General features: G+C 38.9%; 1 protein-coding gene across 1 annotated transcript; it reads right to left on the bottom strand.

The window, feature by feature from the left end:
* Positions 1–461: 461 nt before the first annotated feature.
* Positions 462–17,717, bottom strand: BMERB1 (bMERB domain containing 1). Its single transcript, XM_019620613.2, has 4 exons — positions 17,675–17,717; positions 17,188–17,344; positions 2,792–2,865; positions 462–528 (listed from the first exon to the last, which is right to left on the bottom strand). Exons 1-4 carry the CDS (start codon positions 17,715–17,717, stop codon positions 485–487), a joined length of 318 nt encoding a protein of 105 aa, XP_019476158.1. The 3' UTR covers positions 462–484.
* Positions 17,718–21,204: the final 3,487 nt, after the last annotated feature.

Raw genomic sequence — 21,204 nt, 5'->3', positions numbered from 1 at the left:
GCATTTCCATTTCTTTTTTAATGCTACAATATGGAAAGAATAGTGAGAGCAAACTTTGTATTTAAAAAAACCAATGATAATAATTGAGATGTCTGCACTGCCAGTGATAAGATCCTCTGGCAGCAGTGACAATCCTTCCATTTGTAATGGTAAATGCCCAGTCATATTCTGATGATGTCTAAACCCCTCTGTCATCATGGGGTGTCAATTAGGACATTTATGGCATGGAGAACAGAAGTGCTGTAATTTAGTTTTTGTTTTCCTTTTTCCACAGAATAAGGTAGAAGCCTTTAATTTGGTAACTGGTTTTAAAAGACCAGTTCTCTCTTGTCAATATAAATGTTCTCACTTACTCCAGTGCAGAATTAGGCTAATGAAATCTTGAGCATGAATTTGGTTGTTTTTAGTTCTTACCGTAATCTCTCCACCTCTGCATCATCTACAAGAAAATCTCTTTTTTGCACCAGTCTATGAATCTTCTGAATCAGTTCATCTTCTCTTTGTTTCTCCATCTTTGTTTTTCTTTTTCTGGTCAAAAATAGGGCAGGGAGGAAAAAAACTGTTACTTCAGATTCCAGGAAGCTGGGCAGGGGAACTGCAGCTGTCTAAGAATGTTTTGGTGATGGAAGTCCGTGACTTTGCAAAACCATCAAGTTCTGTCTGCTGTCTCCTTTCTTCTACTTACCATCTCTTGTTTTTGTTCAGTTAGTGAGCTACAGTCTTTGTGAAAGGCTTGTCAAGGCTATTACTTCAATGCTAAATTACCCTATAAGGTGCTACTCTGATATTTTGCTATCTTTTTAAAGAAGTGTTTTGGCTTTAAAACACAGAACCAAGAACAGAAAATCCCCAACACCTCCAGTAACAGGAAAAAAAAAAAAAAAAACACAGTCCATTTTTCTTCATTAAAATACACCAGCTCCTCTTAACCTCAGGGAAAATGAGAACACTCCAAAAGGAACAATTTCTCTCTATTTCATGACAGGCAGAACCATTGTAAAATAAAATCTGGCTACAAGGCAACTTCTCTTTACACTGCTGATAATAGGAGCTACTTTCCACTTCTTTCCATCTGCCCTCTTCATGGACTGTGAAACGTGCTCTCCCACCCCCTCCTCTCTTTAGAAAACCAGCTGCCAAATGCTTGAAATGCATTCAGCCTGTATTGTGGCATAGTACCATAAACTAAAAGCCTCATGTTGACTGCAGTCAGCTAGCTCACATCCACTGAAACCAAAGAGCAGGGCCCTGCACAGATCTGTATTGAAAGGAAAATTCTGATTTAGGTGCTACGGATGAACCCATTTCTGGAAAGTGTTTTTTCTAGGTTAGGTACACGCTCTGTAAGCACTCTGTTTTGTGGGAATGCCAGCACAGCCTTTGTTAAGGTGGAAGTATTCTTGCCAAAAGGTGGTGCTGCTGGAACTGCTCAGATTTAAGTTCTGAACTTTCGCTGATATCTGCAGAGTGCTGAGGAGAAACTGTTGTCTGTTGATCTCTGCTTAACACTTTGTCACTGGAAGATAGTTTCAAAAAGGTTATTGGGAAAAACAAACAAACAGACCATCGCATACAAAACCCTCAAACTGATTAGCCCTAGGAGCTAGGTAGAAGATAAAGGGGCTAAGAAAATTGCAGACCAGAAGAGATGAGGCAAGGGTACTCGTTCATAGCTATTTTCCATCACTCATAATCCTTTCCCACCTCATTTAAAAACCAACAACGTACCAACAGCGTTGTTACAAATCGAATGCGCCTCTAAGTAACTAAGAAGTGTAAAGAAGGGGAATACAAGCAACATTGTGAATCTACTCTGTTGAGTGCAGAGAAAAATGGAAGAGTTCTTATCTAAATGAGAATATGTGGGCTCAGAGAGAGAAAAATGGACATCTTTTTTATTTCACGATTGACCTGTTCTCTCCTTCCAGGGGAGAACGCTGTTTAAAGCTGCACAATAAAATGTAGGGGGAAGAGGTGAGCGTAACAAAAGGAGTGTGAAAACCAGTCCTTTGCAGTGAGGTAGCAACAGATTACATCTGAGAGGTGCTAAAAATGTGGAGCATAATGTAGATAGCCTGGTGAAGCCTCCCAATGTTTTCAAAATCTATCTGCAAAACACTTCAAGCAGAGCAGGACTGTTGTGGATGATCTAAAACAGCAAAGCTGTAGCAAAGCACAACTTCTCATTGATTTTGCTGGAGTTTGGATGTGAGGATTGTAAAACTGCACACAACTCCATCTCTGAGCAGTGTATTTGCAGTAAATTTAAGACAGAATGCAAAGCATGCTTTCGCCTCTTGCTTTTTGTATGAACCTGTTTCCTTTTACTCTGGAAGAGAGATTTAACAACAGCTGTGACAATGAATTGGTATATCTGGGAAAAAATCTCTCATTCACAGTAATGGTTTTAAATCCTCCATTCTCCCTTTTATCTCAACCCTCTGTCTTTTCTGCTCGACAATCTCCGTGCCTCTTGGTTCCCTCGAGATTCCCAAGGGAGTGCAAGAGCAAGGGAATGTGCACCTTATTTGAGTGATATCTGCAGGTTTGCCATCAAGGGAGCCATGAAATACAGCATGAAAACAACTGTGGACGCCAGAAGATTAAAGATGAGAAGGAAAAGAGAAATAAAAATAAGGACCAGAGGAAGAAGGAAATATATGAAGACAGACTATACAAAACAGTCCTGAGGGGAGATTTCTGACTGCACGAAGAGCAGAGGTTTGCTCCTAAAACCATCCCCTGCATTGCCCAAGCATTATCCTGATACTGAGTTAGAAACAGCCTTTACCTGGGATAGCTACCAAGCTCTGCAGCTCCTTCTTAAGGTTCATAATGTCTTTGCACAGCTGGATGTCATCCATCCTGCAGAAAGAGAAAAAGCACAGTCAGAGACATGCAAATCCCATCCCGTGTTGACAGAGCTAGATGGATCTCATATGACTATGTGGTACTGTTCCTTTCCTGGGACACGTGTACCAGATTGAAGGGCTGGGTTTTAACCTTGGGATTCTTACACAGTTCATTCACCAACTGACTATAGTACAGCTTTTGCTGTTGAGCCTTTGGTTACTTGTCTTACAGATTTGTATGGAGGTCAAACTTGTCACTGCAGATTATTTTAGTTGTATCTTGAATCAAACCTTACAGAGCAGGTATCTCTATATATTTAATAGTTATGGAAAACATTGATGTGCTATGCTGCACGCATTGCAGCAACAATTTTCACTGGGAAAATGGCAAGAGGGAGAGCAGCAGTGGTCCTGGAAAGGGACAGCAGAAGCTGGTGTGGTATTTGGCACAGCCAGAATGAGGTTTACCTTCCACTACTCATTTTCTTTGTGACCTAATAACTTAGTCCTGGAAGTTAGCAAGGTTCAGCACTGTCTTTCTAAGCATTGTATTTTACTGCTCGAGTCACATTGGCAGCCAAGGCTCATGTACTTGTTCTGAGGGCTGCATCATGGACTTCCATTGAAAATCACACCATAAGATCACAAAAAGAGCCCATCTAATTAACTGTACATGTTTCAACTCAGCTGTCACCAATATTATCCTTGTCTGCCCACATCTGTGAGTTATTTTTCTATAATCCTGTGCCTGAAGGCAGTTTGCATGTTGTCTGAGCACCCAAAGGAAGCTGACATGCTATCAGAGCTTGGGTTGTCACAATGCTATTCCAAGATAGGAAATCCAAGGTATTAGAGCATGTGTGTAAGAGTGAGCGAGTGCACAAAGGATAATGCAATCAAATTACAGAATTAAGTGAAGAGTGGAAAAAGTAGGTGTGTCTGACACAAATAAGATTTTAATCACAACCTAAGAACTTCTATTCTCCCTGCCACCTCTGCACGGAATGCAGGTCTCCATGGGGAGCCGGCTCTCAGATGCTTTGCTCATGTTATTAGAATGTGCTGATCCTTTTCTTACTTGCTGCTTTGATTAACTCCATTTTGCCAGTTCCCTTCCATTCATTGTGCTGTGACACTTGTTTCTACTATCTTTTTTACTTCTCTCTTTCCCAGATGTCACAGTGAAATATCACTCATAAAATTCTTTATTGCTAACCTCCTGGTTTAGGGGCTCAGGCACTGTTCTGGACTTCCAGAAGTCATTGAGATAATAAAAGTTTAATTGTCTCTCAAGGCATTGCACTCCTGCTATGCATCTGGCTTACAAGGCTTACTGTTACTGGTAAGATCAGCATGTTATCCTCAAGGCTAGCCCATGGTTCACTGCCATGTATGTTCAGCACACCTGGCGGCAGAGACCTTAATACAAAGGATTTTTCTTACTTGGACTCCTCATATTCATACTGATCATGAGCAAAGCCTGTTTTACTTTTGAGCTCCATTATGCTAAATGGTCCTGAAATGACTCCTATCAATTAACAAACTTAAACACTGTCCCCTCGGGAGAATCAGTATTCAAACTGTGCTGGGATGTGAGAAGCCTTATTCATTCAGTGTTCATGCCGTTTGGGTGTCATGTTAATATAATGAGTGTTAATACATTTGAAGAAAATGGCCATGATTAACAGAAAGAAGATAGTTTCTGGCAAGAAACATTCACTATTGAACTGCTGTATTCAAATAGCTGAGGGTCAGACCCTCAACTAGTAAAGAGCACAGTGAGTTTCTACTTTTTTCCTTTGAGGAAGATTGGGCCCCATTCTGGAAAGATCTGAAAGATGCTATTACTTCACTGCCTCAGTTTGGCTCTCTGCCTTCTCAAGAAATTCCAAAAGCTAATGCCATTGCATTAGAATACCACTGGCAGTATGTTCCAAGTGAGCAAAATCATCTACGTCTGGGAGTCCCTGTGGAGTCCCTATGCTCCATATTAGCTATTGGTGGGAAAAGTACAGGCTGTATACTCTTTCAGCAATTGTAGATGCAATTGTCCCCATATTTTAGGTTTCTTTTTTCTTTTCCACCTGACTGCAGAGTGTAAATTTTGCACTCTCCATATGCATACTTTGCACTTCGTTCTCCTGTATCATAACTCACAGGAGAGAAGTGAAAATGTGGACAAGCACCTAGGGGCTGCAGCAGCTCTGTGACAACCTCAATTCCAAAAGTCACGCTCCAGGTGACTTCTCCAGAGTCCCAGTTCCATAGACCAGTGCATTCTGATGATGGCCAAAGATTCAATTGACCATCTGTACCAATCCCTTAGGCACACAGAACATCTTTCCTCCCATCTGTGTCAAACAGCCTTTGTGTTTCTCATCCACTCCATGGTGCCCATTAGGAAAAAAATTAAATAAAATAAAAAAAAAAGATATGGTTAAATTACTAAAGGAGAGATATGGGATAGATTCATCCCATCTGACTTAACGGAAGTGGAAAGAATAGCTGTTCTTCACTAGCATTTAACACTGTATGTAGGGCAGCAACTGATGTCCTGGCAAGGGCGGTAACCTTGCTGCTCTCAAAGAAAAGGGAAAAGAACAAGGACTCATGGGGAAGAAAGCCCTTGGAAGGCTGTTTAATCCAGACTGTTATATGAACCTCCTTCTTTTTTCCCCTTTGTGCTCTGGTTCTTGTGCTGGATAGCCAGGGTTTGATGGAGAGCATATTTGTAGTACTGTCAGACCTCTCAAGGAAGTATAAAAAGAGCTCTGGCAATCTTAAAGAGACCAGGAATACACGTAGCACAGAAAACAAAAACCCTTTGGGTCCCTTAACCTTTTACAGAGAAGCTGGAGAGACATGCTGAGACTATTCTGTAGCACTTGGTGTTCCATGTTGTTCCATTTTGTAAGTGCGATCCATCAGATTGCAAGATGGACAGGAGGGAAAGCTGCACAGACTATTGTCCAGCTTATTTAAGAGCACTGCTATGCTTCCTGTGCACCCAGTGCTCTTCTCAAAGGAGAGCAACAGAAGCAGGTTGTTGTTCTGTGCTGAATGTAGTAGAATCCCTATAGAGTAGCCCAGGGTACTGAAATGATACCTTTCAGATCTACTTAAGCAATCTCCAAAGACATATGCATAAAATTTGCTATATCAACACAACCTTTGCTGAACTCTCTCTTGCAGTCCCTGCAAAATCATCTTTGATGTCATAGAAAAAGCATCAGTAAACCAAACAGTGGTTACAATATGTCTGTTTCCTCCCCACAAGCTAAACTTTAAATGTCTGCCCATCAATCCTGAATATATGAGTTATGAGGATGATAAAACATTTATTTTATTAAGAGCCCAAATCCATTCCTGGAGAAACTGAAATAGGATTGAGCTAGGGTTGGACTTTCCTGACACACAGTATGTAATTCTGCTTTTCTGGTTTTTGATGGCTTATTGCAAGAAACCTTCTGTACGCTTGGAGATACATCACAGAAGCTTGTATTATTTTCTTTCTTGGTATTTCAAACTATTTTATCAAAACCTAAAAGCAGATTCTTTGTTGCCCCTAAAAATGATAAAATAGCTCAAAACGATTAAACAGCATGAGCAAAGGATTTTCTAAACATGTCACAAAATGACAGGAAAAGAAATGGGTCGGAAGAGTCTTCAGTAATCGGGCATGGTGACTCAACCCTGATACATGTTTCTTTGGTCCAATTACCAGCAGCAGAATGCTGCAGGCACTGTCCTTCCCATAAGATCCACAAGTGAGGTGACAGCATGAGTCACCTCTGTCATCCACCATCTGGACAAGGGGGTGCAGGGCAAAGAAATAAAGGTGACCTCCCGTTCAGCTGTGCCCTGGAGGGTCTCTGAGGCTGTGGAAGATAATGGCAGACAGAGAGTAACTAAAAACAAAATATTCTGTACTGAAAATGGAAGGAGTGTTTTGTTTTGTTTCAATAAAAATTGTTCCATGATAGTTCTTCTTTACAGCTGGGGAAAACCTGACTCCCTGTTATAAAAGCCAGTAGCTAGCTATAACCATGCTTTCTTCAAGAAGTGAAGAAAAAAAAGGCAAAAATGACAGTAAAAGGCAATAGGAAAACCAGTAAATGTTCACTGTAATGGTCTGACAAAGAAAAAGAAAGCCAACAAGCTTGTCAAATGTTTAAGATTTGTGGGTTAGAACTATGTAGATCACTCTGAAAGTAATGCCTCCTATTTATTTCCATGGAAACCACAACAGATGCAAAGAGAACAATAACATTATTGGATAGAGCAAATTCTCAGCTACAAAACACTATTTTGCAACACAGTCACCACCATTACCTGTGCATTTTTGCCAGCGATGAACAAGAGCTGCATGCCACGTTCATAAGTCTGCACCAGCAGAGGTGACCAGCTGTCACTGTCACTACTGCTGAAACACACCACCAGTGTCTCAGTGTGCAAACAGCCACTGTTCAGTCTCTGTCAATGTTCAGCAAGTGTCCATGAAAATCAGTGGTGCCATGTTTTCCACATGGAAGAAAAACCCCTTTGCTTTATACACACTTCCATGTCTGACACCACTCTGTCAGAATGCTCCTCTGCTACCGTTCATCACACGGCAACAAAATATCATGGGATATTGGTGGAAAGGTTCAGTTTCCACTGTCATTCCACCAACATCTGCCTCGTGACATCATGGGTCACCATAATAAAACAGGAGGCATTACTTTTGGAGCAGCCCTCACAATATGTGATTATCACTTTATTACTGAGCTCAGCATCTTGTGTTTCTCAGACTGGAAGACACAAAGCTGGCAACTCAGATAACAGATTGCTGACCAGCCTGCTTCACACATCGGGTTACAAATCAAAATCCTATTATTACCTTTAACTATTAAATTAAGCAAGTCTGACTTTTCTTGCTAAAAGCACTCTTCAGTGGAAGAGCGGTGGATGAAAGCACTGGACTGCAACGTTGTAAAGTGATGCTGTAATTCAGCTGTCATTTCATTCAGTTGAAGATGGCAGGACTTGAAAATCCCAGTCCCTGGAGGTCACCTTTTAGGCATACTTCACAGAAATTCAGAACATTGTCTAAAGAAGCTGTCTGTATTTCATTCTTACTGACATCGTTAAATTCTCTTGAGCCCAGCCATCTCCTCTGTCAGTTATGAAGTGTTACTGTTAGCTTCACTACTAACAGGAACAAGAGCATTCCTGGGAATGCCCCACTATGGAAGGAAATGTATTTCAACAAAAACTGTCTAAGATAATTTGTCTAAAAATATACAATGGAGTAGTTGGATATATATTCAGAAGTGTTTAAGACCTATTACAATATTATACAGAAGAGTGAATGTAGAAGCACAGGGACAACTTATCTGTGTAGTTAATTTGCATTGGTCTGGTAGTTTTATTTTTTGTTGTTGGGCAGTAGAAGCAGGAACCTCAAGTTTTCTGTATGTATCATCATTAGCAGAATTGATGATAAACGTCCTTCTTTATTAGCTTCCATATTTGACCTTTTCTTCTTTTTAAAACCAGAAGAACTACCATCTTGTATCAAAGATGAACAGAATATAAAAGTATCTGGTATGAATTTAAACACTGGCAATCAGTCCATTTCAGAACTTTCCGATCCATTGCTGAATCATAGCTGATCTATATATACTCTCCTACATATAGCAAAATGCAAGTGAGAGAGTCCACTGAAATTACAGAATCATAGAATGGCTTAGGTTGGAAGGGACCTGAAGGATCATCAACTTCCAACTCCTAGGTTGCAGGCAGGGTTGCCAACTGCTAGATGAAATACTAGATCGGATTGCCCAAGGCCCCATCCAATCTAGCCTTGAACACTTCCAGGGACAGGGTTTCCACAACCCCTCAGGGCAGCCTGTTGCAGCACCTCATCACCTTCTCAGTGAAAAACTTCCCCCTGACATCTCATCTAAATATCCCCTCCTTTAATTTAGAAGCCTCCTGTCCTATCCTAGAACCCCCTCCTTTGCCCTGCTGACCACTCCTTCTCTGATGCAGCCCAGGATACCATTGACCTTCTGGGCAGCAAGAGCACACTGCTGGTTTGTGTTCAGTTTTTCATCTACCAGGACACATAAGTCCTCCTCAGCAGGGCTGCTTTTAAGGAGCTCTTCTCCAGGTGTGTATATTTATCTCAGATTACCCTGACCCAAGTGCAAAACCTTGCACTTTGCTTTGCTGAACCCCATTAGGTTTACAAGGGCACACCTTTCAAGTTTATCGGGGTCCCTCTGGATGGTATCCCTTCCTTCTGCCATATCAACTGCACCTTAGCAAACCTGCTGAGGATGCACTCAATCTCATCATCTATGACACTGATAAAGAAGTTAAAGAGTACTAGTCCCAAGACAGACCCATGGGGGAAACTGCTTGTTACCAGCCTCCACCTGGACATAGAGTCATTGACCAGAACCCTCTGGATGCAACCTTCCAACCAATTCCTTATCCAACGAATTGCCACCCTTCAAATCTCCAATTCAGAGATAAGGATGTGGGGGGGAGACCATGTCAAAAGTCATAATCATATACTGAAGGTAATCATAACCAAATGAATGAACCTCTCACTTCTGCAGCTCTTGTGTAACTTCGTGTTTCGTCACTCTACAGTGATCACATAAAGCTAGGCAGTCGGCAGTGTACTTCAAAATACCAATATGCTGCAGCTACCACAAAAGACATAAAAGTAAGAATCCTACTGAACCTCTGTTGATGTGTTATTGTCCTTATAAGGAGCTTTGGCTATGAATGTTTCTCCATGATTGGTTTACCCTAAATTTAAAATTCCACCATTGTGTCCAATGTTATCTATAATATAATAATCATTACTGACTATCTCACCTCTATTTCTACAAGCAATAGATACATCAAGGTCATAGCAGCAAAAGAGAGATTTGTTGTTTTTTGCAGAGTGGGAACAGGATAAATATTAAAAAGAAAAACAAAAAGTAAGTCTAACTAGAAGAAAAACCACAAACAAATAAACAAATAACAATAAAATACAAACGAAAAAAAAAGAACAAAAATGACCACAAGGGTTAATTAGTACTCTGGCTAGCTAATGAAACTGTGGGGCTACTATTAGGAGTTTATTACCAGGGCAATGTCAAGTTACAGCAAACACATCCACATAAAACGTAATTGCTCCTGACATTACAAGTAAGCCAACATAATAATTTAAAATGGTCCAAAAACCAGAATGGATCAGTAGAGAATTTGGATGATGCAGATGTTATGAGCACTCTGGAGAAGAGGGAGTCAGCTAATAGTGAGCCTGTACAAAGACCAATTTAAACTCTAAGTCAATGTGGAGGTAGTTCTGTCTTTTTCAGTGTTAGTTTAGCACTGTAATAACAGCACAGCCATTAAGCAAACATTGGATGCATTGTATTTTAACATTTTTATAGATAAAACAAGGTTTATGAGGTAAAAATTATTTTCAATAATTGCCTAAAGCTACCTAATAGGGCTTACTATTTAATATCCTATATGCCCTATATTAAAAAATTGCTATTTGGTATTGCCTACATGGCAGAATTAACTACTCCCAAGATAGCTATCACAGGTAGAAGCAACTTGCACAGCTTTAGTTCAAGGTCATACAGTATAGCTGGCTTCGAGTTCTGCTCTCCATCTGGGAGGCCAGCAGTATCAGGCACTGGCAGATTTCCCAAAGAGCATGTTTCATGATGACAGTGACTGCTATTTTATATGAACTCAGTGCCTTTTCTATTCACAGCCATAGGCAGTAACTGTGGATGATGAAATCTCACCTATGCTATTAATATTTACTGGGTGAGAATATACTAATATATTTTAAAATACATGATTTCTGCACTACAAATGATTCTGAGCATCAGTTTTGATCTGTTTACTGAATCAGTGGTCTGAGGTTTTGCTGCCTAAATGGAGCTAACGCATGTATTATCCATTTTTACAATCATGTCATTCAGCATGTAAATTTCCATGCTCTGCAGTGATATGAATCTTAGACTGCTTCTAAAGCCACACACAAGCATCCATAGCAGTAACACATTAAATGTGCAATGAGGAGAATGCCGCATGAGCAGCTCTCTTGGCTTCTGGGTCTGTTACCTCACTAGGAAAGAATAAATGGAAATGGGACCTAAGAATTTGAAAAGGAGAGCATGCATGTTCTAAAGTGGCATGTTTACTCTCCTTAGGCGCAAAGACAGATTGAAAATTTACATTTTGACCCAAAACTCATCTTACAGAGAACATTTTAGGGAATCAGCTGAGAGAAGTATGAGATAAGAATGAGAGGGAATACCAGCTAGCTATAAACTGATGCTCTTACGTACATATTGTCTGTTTCCTATCAATGCAGGCTGAGTCTTCAGCTCTTATGGAAATAAACCCGGAAGAGCTGGAGATAGCAGACGATGACTTTAAACTGTGTTTTCATTTCCTGGTCTGTCTAGAGGGTGTCCAGCATAACTTAAAGAAATTACACAGTGTAAGTTGTATAGATTTTGTGCATAGACATTTGTCTAAAATGTGATTGTACAATGCAAATACGGGCATTATTTAATTGAGGAAATCTTAATTTTATAATCTGAAAATGTGCTTCAAATAAACGTCAGATAATTTTCCATAGCAAGTGTGTATTCATCTAGAAATAACATGGGAAGAGCACAGCTGTCTTCAGCTGCCCTCCTTTTTCTTAAAGGAGGCAACAGTAGCAGGGACCAAAGCAAAGGGCAGGCCTACAAAGGCTGATATCTGATATGCAGGTTGTACCAAGGTCTGAGAAACACTGTGACTTGTAAAGTGATTCTTTCAGCTGATTCTGCTTCCCATATTTCTTTGTATCACTAAAAAGAAAAACAAGAAAAATCAGAAAGCTGCCCTTTTTGGTACACACCACCACCATCTTAGAGAAAACACAGGTATTCCTCTTCAACAGACAGCTGCTGGTCTGGCACTAAAAACAGCAGATACTGCTCTGGGGAGCTGTGGCCCATACATGATTGGCGAGCCCAGTACAGGGATACAATCTGAAACACCATCCTAAGGACATCTTCTGAATTTTAAGACATCTTCTGAATTTTAATTTTAATGAAGTCTATGCCCAAATTTTTCACTGGTGGGGAATGATGCAATTTCTGAAAGCTGTCAGCAGTAGTCATAGTCATCAGAGACGTCACGGAAAAACACAGTGCTTTGAGAGCTTAGCTGGCAGCCCACACCCTTTGTGCCATACAGCCTGGGACACAGTAAAGGCAGCATACGGAGCTAGGGAAGGAAAAAATCCTGAAAACCACTGGAAGGGGAAGGTAGGTATCAAGAGAAGGGTCTGTGCAATGGGACCAGAGACAGGGTGACCATTTCGTATCATGTGGCGGAGCTCGCACAGACTGGGCAGCCATTTTGTATTATATGGCTGAGCTCCCACAGACTGGGCAGCCATTTTGTATCACACAGTTGAGTTCTCACTGACTGGGTGGCCATTTTGTATTGCGTGTCTGAGCTCCTACAGACTGGATAGACATTTTGTATCATGTGGCTGAGCTGACACATTTTCTCTCATACAGTCTTAATGCTTATTTCACCCAGGAGGGTCAGCAGGCAGTTGGCATTGCCTCCTGTGGTTCCACAGTGGAAAGGGCTCCCTCTAAAATTGAAGTATAAAGTGTGTTCCTTATTAAAAGGATTATTGATGCCCTTCTCCTTTAAACAGGACCATGAACCTGCAGGCAGGTGAGGTCTCTTATCCGGTGACTGATTTCAGTATCCTGAGAGTGACTCTGACTCCAAATCTCTTTCAAAAGGTGGAAATTTTCTACCTGGAGAGAGGAATCTTTCTGTCATTGACTTGGAGCAAAGCTGTAAGTAATTTTAACATCCTGTAGAGCACAAAGTAAGTTGCTTATTCAGTGAGACTGTTGCAAAGAGATGGAACTAAAAAGAGGGGAATTAACTAAAAGAACAAGTTTTGTTATTTTAAATCAATACGTGATCACAGAAATGTATGTGAAATTTGTTCAAATATAATGGGCATTTTCTTCACTTTAATTCTGAAAACTGAAAATCCAAGTGTTGACTTATTGATATGTATGATAGACATTGGCTGGAAGATAAGAGGGCAAACAGAACCTGCTTGGATTTATATCAGAAAGAACCACATACACAGTGTTGTATGGTTTTTGATCACTGCTCAGTACTGCCTTTTACGCTTGATACCATTAAATCAATTTTTTTCTAAGCTTAATTCCACTGCCTGATTCCTTTCCTCAGATCTGCCAGGTCTTGCTTTAAGTTAATAATGATGATTAAGTAGCTGGCTTTGATTTCTTTGCCGTCCTACTCTTTCTTTCACCCTACAGGGTGACTCTTCTAAAGCTGTTAGTGATGATGAACCACTCTGTAAAGATTTTATTTAGATACAGAAGTGTTACCACCTGTGAGCACAGTAATGTACATTGCTGTAGTGACAGAGGAGTGACATATTTCATTTATCCCTTTCATTTCCTACAGACTTCATTAGTCATTGGTGTTACTTAGTTTAGCGGAGGAAAGGTAATGTTAATCCTTACATTAACACCCACTAAAATAAGGCCTCAGTGCCTTAGCTTTCAATGTAAGCAAAGCTGTCTGTATATCTTGCTAAGGACTCCCTCATTGGAGTTCGTGTTCCTTGAGGCTGAGAAAACCTGAGAGACATACTATACAGGTAATAGCTGAGGAACTGCCTGAAAGAATATTATATTAATGATGATCTTGCATATCAGCTGATTCATGTATAGAAGAGTGAGAACATGCAAGCTGACTTCTGTCCCTCTGAGCATCCAGGCCTTTCTAGACATATTTCTTCTGCATTTGTACTGGCTGCTATGCTAACCTGGAACAATTCTCTGCTGCATGCGCTTTACTTTATGGCTACTGCATTTCTTCAGGCAAAATTCTGACAAAACAGTAACAGTATTGAAACTTAATAAACATTGTTACAGAGTTGTTTCAAAAAATCAGTGATAGTGACTTTTATTATTATTCTATCTCAGTCTGCTTTGTATTTCTTCTTCAGGGAAAACAATAATTTCAATTAGTATTTAGAAAAAGTTATTTTCAGGGATTAAACTTCCATAGCTCCTGGGAAGAGTTTGCACTGATTTTCACCAAAAACAGGTTTGGTTTGGAGTGTTTTGTTTCTTATTCTTGAGTGCAAATTCTTATAAAATACAGTGTCCATGCTGTGAAGAGCTGTGGTAGTTGCTGGTTTAAGTAAAGCTGAGAGCATCATTAGTACTGATGATACATTCAGAACATAAGCTCTCCAGCTTACTTCCCTTTTTTTTTCTTTCTTTCTTTTTTTATTTGAAGTAAATCTACAATATGGTTTTTTCTAGCTTTGGGATCTGGCTACATGTGAATACAAAAACTAAGAAATTCAACAAGACAGTGAGAATAATGAACCATTATTTTTTTAAAAAGAACATATAATCTATAGCTGGATGTAACTGATACGGAATTAATTTGTGGATCGTTTTGTTCATGCTTTGGTAGGAACTAAAAACCACCCAATTTAAATCAAAAGAATTTCTATTCTGTTGCTCACTAACAGCATGAGAAAAAAAAATGGGAATGCAAACATTTTCTCCATTACTATTTGTATGTTTTATTCTTTTGTTGTAAAAGAATAGAAGGCTAAAGGAAGTATAAGAACTAAAGTGATCTGGTTCTCATTAGAGCTGATCTTCGGCTACCTCGTGTGAGCATAGGTGCAGCACTACTAGTTGGCAGGCACATTGTCAAAATCAAATCAAGCACAATTTCATGCAGGTTTTACAGGTAATTCATAGGGAAATCTAGTCCTGTCAGGAGAAATCAACTCCTAACATTACTTAAAATCATAACCTATGCACAGATTTCTAGTCTTGGAACACTAGCAATCCACTGCTTCAGGAAATAAATATGGCTGCGTATAAAGTCTTCTCCAGTATGTCCATGAGTTAGAGTTAGATAACTTGTCTGGCTAAACAGGTACAAATCTTGGACCACTGAGATAACTGAGTTGTGATGTTTGTCCCAACAGGAGGTTAATAGTCAGCATGTTGTCAAAAGATAAATAAAACTTACTCACTGTGAGTGAAAGCTATTTAGAATGAAAGGCAGTAAAGAACATCTGCTGTTGTACTACTTGAGTATTACTTGCAACATCCTTTTCATTTGTCTTTATTATCAGGAATAAAAAGTAAAAAATATTTTTTTAATGAGACAAAGTCATATATATATATAAATTATTATTATTTTTTTAATTCCCAAAGGCTATTAAAAGAAGCATGTGCTAATTTTGGAGGCCTTTGTTTGAGAGAGGCTGGTTTTTGTTTCCCATGTAATGTAACTAATATGAAGAACTTGCATGTTGCATACTGGCTTAGGAAGAGCTTTAGAAATCATAATCAGTGCAGTTGCAAGTGGAATGCCAGAGCAGAAAGTGATTCTATCTCACCGTCTCACTCACTCACACAAACCAAATTTTACTGTCTCAAGGATGAATGCACAGAGTAATGATAGTGCACCTCGGAAAACGGAGAAATCTGGTTAGAAAGCTGGGAGAATATCCCTGGAAAAGTAGTCTTGTAGAAGGAAGGGTCTGGTTGCTGCTGAAGACAGGGCAGCAGCTACCAACTTGGCATTCCATCACTTGGAAAAGTCAAAGTTCTGCAGTCATCTCTGACAGTTGCTACCTCTGTTACCTGCTTGCTGTGCTAACAGCTAGGGATAGCCTTAGTGGAGACTCTGATACAGGCACTCAGAAAAGCTTTCCTCATCTAGTGGACAGCTGGGGAGTGCTCTTAGGAAGCTCTAGGCATAGTGTGTTTGGATGTATGGATATATCTAACACAGAAAGAGCATTGTGCTCAGAATGAATGTCAGTTTTGTTCCCTTTTCAATAACCATGCTCCTCTGCATTCAGTTAGTTACTCAAATACCTACCAGACGACACAGAGTGTGATGAGTGTGAGCATAGGGGAAATGAAAAGAGACTGGATACAACAAGAAAGGGAGCAAGGAAAGGGCATGCAAAAGTATGACAAGAAAGTGTCTACCATGGCTTTCATTCACTGGGACAGATTATCTTTGTCCCAATGCTTTGTTTGATACAGAAAATGTCATGAGAATTACAGGGTTCAATGATGTGGATTTTTGTAGATTATATTTATGTACAAGCCAATAATCAAGTACTTATTTAGTGAGTACCAGGAGCAGGTGTGACAAATTGTTCTTGTTTATTTATACCACTACAGCACTATTAAAGGACATTATAGCTGTTACTAGTCTTTATTGCCAAAAATCTCTGGTCTGGTTTGGATCTTCTGTAATAATAGTCAAGACAGATATCTATGCTGCTTGATGGTAAGGTTTCCAACTTCTGACTGTATAAGTAAGTCAAGAGACTGAAATTAACCTCCAGTAATAATGGTTAAAGTACCAGTTTTATATTTGTATTCTACAAGAAGAGACAAGTGAATTTGAAGCTGCTACATTAATGCTAAGGCACCTTGTTTAGCAGGTTTTAGACTTATGAGGTTTCTTGCCTGTCAGCTAAGACATTAGTTTCTAATCTCAGGTACTCAAAGACAGATGGAACTTCAAAATAATACACTTCTTATTAATATTTTTTTTTTATAAATTCAGTGATTTAGGAACACAAACTCTATGGAATCCATCATCAGAACTGTATTAGTATTCATTAACATTCATTTGGGTTCCTATGCCTGACCCTTTTGGCAGTTTTGAAAATCTCTCATGGAATATTGTTATTTAATTTGGTCTATGGAAATGTATTTTGTGTTTATAACTTAATAGCTTTCATTTACAAATGTCAAATCTTGGCTGCTGTTACTCTGGAACACAGTGTGCTCTCTTGTGTCATGAACTAAGACCACTAATGAGGTGAGGAATAAAGCCTGAAATAATTTAGACTTCAGAAGCTCCAATCCCCTACTTGTTAATATTTCCTTCAGACGAATATCCTTTCCACAAAGAATTGAAGTCAGGTATAAAAATATGCTCTGTAGACACGTACGTTGCTAAAGTTTCCTTTTGTAAGTAACACATCCCATTTTTATCATCTGCAAATCATGCTGAATGAAAAAGGCAATTTCCTTTGCAACTACAAAAATCATTTCCCAGTGGCATTTTGCAAGCATTCACCTAGCTGGGATGCTCTTTATCTTTCTTCCTTTTAAAATGTCAAGCAGATAAAAGTCTTCTAAGTAGCATTCTTTCCTATTTTGATTAATTTTGCATAGTGTTTCCCAGAGGAATTGATACTTACATAAACCTGAGTTCTGATTCTCTTCTGACTAAGACTTCCCGAAGTCTCTGGATCTTTGCCATCTCTAGTTCTATTTCCTCAGGCATCATTGTTGTTTCAGCCATTGAAATGATGTCAAGTTGATCTGTGTGTGAAAGAAGAGAGAAAATAAATGAAGCTGGTCAAACTATCTTAACAGGACTTTTTAGGAATGCAAATTTAACCACAGAGCTATCCAGCTATGGAGTAATTAATGCAACTAGTGCTATTAATGCAACTTCTAGCTGAGTGCTACATTCACTGGTTTCTGTAGTGTTTTGCTTGTTACTTTCAGTGTAACCATTTTGAAGAATCCATAAGCCAGGTGACCTTTATTTGTAGTCAGAATCTATCATAACCCTAGGGAATCCGAACCCAGAGTGTTAACTTCAGCTCTGATTCCTTAGTTGATATGACTACAAATTTTGAAAGAATAGCCTTAGCTACAAAGCTCATTCAAAGCAATTACTTGCAAGCATGAAGAGTCCTGTCTTAGCCCAAGTGCAGGCCATGTAAACCAATGAGGGTTTCCCATTCCCGATTCCTGAAACACTTTATGCCATTCCATTATCTCAGCACCATCAACAGCACGGCCCAGAGAATAGCTAAAGATGTGACTGGAACTAATGTAGGGCCTATTCCTCTGAGGAGGTGAGTGTTCCTACTGAGAGCACTGATTAATTTCAAACAAGACTTGAGAGACTAACATATAGAGTGCCTGTGTATTTTGGCAGACATATCCCTGAAAGGAGGCCTGTTCCAACCCCATGGAAGGGGGGGAGGGAGAGGGGGAAAGAAAAAAAGAAAAAAAGAAAAAAAAAAAGAGAGAGAGGTCAAAATGATTATGCAGAATACAGGAGCCAAAAAGTATCTGGAATAAAAAAACTGCTCAACTAATTATGAGATGAATTCCAAAGTCCCTCATGACAGACTAAGCTAAGAAGAATTTCCAACAGGAACATGGAGTAGAAATAAAACTACAAAATCTCACCCAAAAAATGGTCAGAAAATGTATCTCTCTGCATCGGCTTAGTTTACAAAGACCTATTCTCTCAATATGGAAACAAATTAATGGAATTCTAGAAGATAGAAAAATAAATTCTTTAGGCCCTATTTTTTTTTTCTTTGTAGGTTTTTTTCTTTTTTTTTTCTTTTTTTGAGGGGCAAGGAGGCTTTTTTGGCTTTCTTGTTTTAAGTTATCCTGTTAGTATTGCCTGCTATTCTTGTGTTCAGTTCAGAAGGAAGGAACTAAATTAAAAAATACAAGAAATCACTAATTTTTTTAAGAGAACAGAATACTGAGGGGGGAAAAATGACTATCGCTCTCATAAAACAACAGCCATTTGGCAGTAGTTGTTCTTAAAACTCAGGTTGCAAAACTGGTTGGTAGAGTAAGGCTATTTACTGTCTCTAGAAGATGGATTTTTTTTATCAGAAATCATTGTGGTTTTTGGGGTATATTTACTTGAGTTATAGCATGGATGGTTTAAGAAATTTTGTTACAGCTCTATCATTGACAAAGTAAAGTGACATGTGAGGAGTAAGGCTCCTGAGTGTTCTGAAAATCCACCTACCTAACAGGTGGTCAGAACTGCAATACAACACTCAACAGATGTTCTGCATTCTTTTGACTGCTGTTTGATAAAACATTGATGCTCTAAGTATAGTTTTGCCTCTTATTGCTTTTCAGGGCTGTTGAGTTATTTTAACTGTAGCAAAATTAGCTTTGATGAAAATTTATTTCTCAGAAATATATTAAGTAGGAAATAGGAAGCCACCATGAATTAAAGCCAATAATATTGGTAATTAGAAACTGAGCCACAGATATATTACACATATACATGTTTTAAAATTAATTCTCGAGATCTCAGAAAACGGGGTTGAGGGGGGAAAGGAGCTACCTTATTCCCACTCTGCAAACCTAGTTCTAAGTGCCCCAGTATTACCCTCTGGGTCAGATCACACTGTGATTTCAGTACTTCAGAAGGGGAATTATGAACAAACCTTATGCCAAATGTGCCTAGAGTCAACACTAGAATTATTGTGACAAGCACTAGACTAGTCTGACCCATTGCAGTACAGTCACAGATTCTCCTTCACATCCTACTCAACGTGTGTTTGAACCAGAGAGAATATTCTTGAAAGGTATCCAGAATTATATAGCGATTTCAAAGGAATCCAAAATATAAGCAAGGCACCACAGGTTGAAAAGTAGAGGTAAATAAATATAGAAACTGTAAGATCTCAGTTCACAACCTGCCTGCAAACTTAGGGATGCAACTAGAACAACACAGAGACATAAGGAGTATTCCAGTTTGTCTCCACAGCAGTACATGTCCCATGAGCATACTGTAAATAAATTCACATAGAGATTTCAGACTGGAAGGAAAAATAAGAGTTGAATTAAAGCAACTTTGAGTAAAAAACAAAACAAAAACAAACCCAACAAACAAAAGGACAGTTGAAACAGGAAGAAATGTGAAGGTGAGGATACAGAGTATGGTGATACTGTGGTGCAGGAAGAGATTTTAAAGAGCCAGTTCTAGAGGGATACATATGGTCTTCCAAGAAGGAACTGAAGGATATAGTCCATACTTTATGCATGTTTATCTGTACACTGTTAAGGAACTATATGATTTTGCACCAAATCTTCAGCTTTCCTAAAGCTCCCTTCCTAAAAGTTCAAGAGTAAATGAGCTCCTTTGACAGCTGTCCATTTACTTTATATAAGTGACTCCATAGATCTCATAAACTCAATAGAACTGCAGTATGATATGCACTTTGGCTCTCACTGAAGAATATGCATTTTTAAGAAGGGCTTTGAGGGGAAAATACACAATTGAACACAGTACTTCCTGGAATTTATGAAACAGTAGAGAATAAGTGAGAGAATACATGGAAATATAAGCCACTACAGAGGCCACAGGTCAGGATTCCCACCATATGCCTTCATTGTTGTGATTCTCAAAAATCACCAACCTGTTTGTGCCTGAACTTCTCTTCTAGTATTGAAGATAACTGGCCCATCCTGAAGGATAATTATTGCTCATAAAATGTTTTGTGCTCCTGCAATGAAACCTCTTGGAAATGAATAAGTTAGCATTATTAAGGCTTCAAGTAAAGCTCTAGCTCTGCCCTAGTGATGAATGACACCTTTAGTGTTCTGAGACATGGTTCTGTACAGCTTCATGCACAAGTCTCTTACCTTTTCATAACAGAAAGGAGAAACATTTCATTTTATTTAAAGCAGGCATGTCTTGGTCCATTTATTTATTTATTTATTTATTTATTTAGCATATATTGTTATTACAGAAATCAAAGCTCAGTCTGGTAATGAGCCAGAATTCATAAAGCAAAAGAGAAAGCAACACAGATTAGTCACAGCCAGTGACAGGATTGAATTATTCCATGCTGTAGAATCCCCAGGATAATTTCCAGTGACAAATAAACAAGTAAAACATTATTACTCTATGCACAAAAAGATACAAAAAGATATTGACATGAAAATAATTACTATATAGAAATAAGATTATTGAGCTCTTACATATAATGAGATTGAGTGGAGAGGTAAAACAGAAGCTACTTATGCATATGTTTGCTTCAATTTAAATGTAGACTGGCATAGTTAAAATGGTTATTAACTTAATGATTACACTGCATCCTCAGCGTGCCCATGACAAATGGAACATTAGCCACCTGTGATGAAAGCAACAAAAAAGTGAAATATCTAGTAAGTTGGTAAGCACAAAGAAAACTTTAAAAGAAGCCTGAAGCAACAAAAGGAGAAATGGGAGAATGCACTGTACCAAGTAATAGTTTGAAAACAATTGGTAAGAAATGCTGTACAGAAATGTAATTATCAGCAAGAATCCTGCTGCTGTCACTTGATGCAAGCATAGTGTAGTCCACTGAGAAGCTCACTGCACTCTACAACCATTAGCTTGTTTAATTCTACTAATTCAAATTTGGGGGGGTTATTATCATCATATTTTTTTTTTT

The sequence above is a fragment of the Meleagris gallopavo genome, chromosome 16 (assembly GCF_000146605.3).
Source record: "Meleagris gallopavo isolate NT-WF06-2002-E0010 breed Aviagen turkey brand Nicholas breeding stock chromosome 16, Turkey_5.1, whole genome shotgun sequence".
In the NCBI taxonomy this organism is placed as follows: Eukaryota; Metazoa; Chordata; class Aves; order Galliformes; family Phasianidae; genus Meleagris; species Meleagris gallopavo.
Note: the sequence above shows the minus strand (reverse complement) of the source record. Positions and strands in the feature narration are given on the sequence as shown.

Coding starts and splice junctions, on each gene's coding strand:
- BMERB1 (XM_019620613.2), bottom strand. CDS start 17,717: ATGGCCTGCACTTGGGCTAAGACAGGACTCTTCATGCTTGCAA. Junction 17,345..17,674: donor AGGACTCTTCATGCTTGCAA/GTAATTGCTTTG, acceptor TAGTTTGACCAG/CTTCATTTATTTTCTCTCTT. Junction 2,866..17,187: donor GAATCAGAACTCAGGTTTAT/GTAAGTATCAAT, acceptor CTCTTTCTGCAG/GATGGATGACATCCAGCTGT.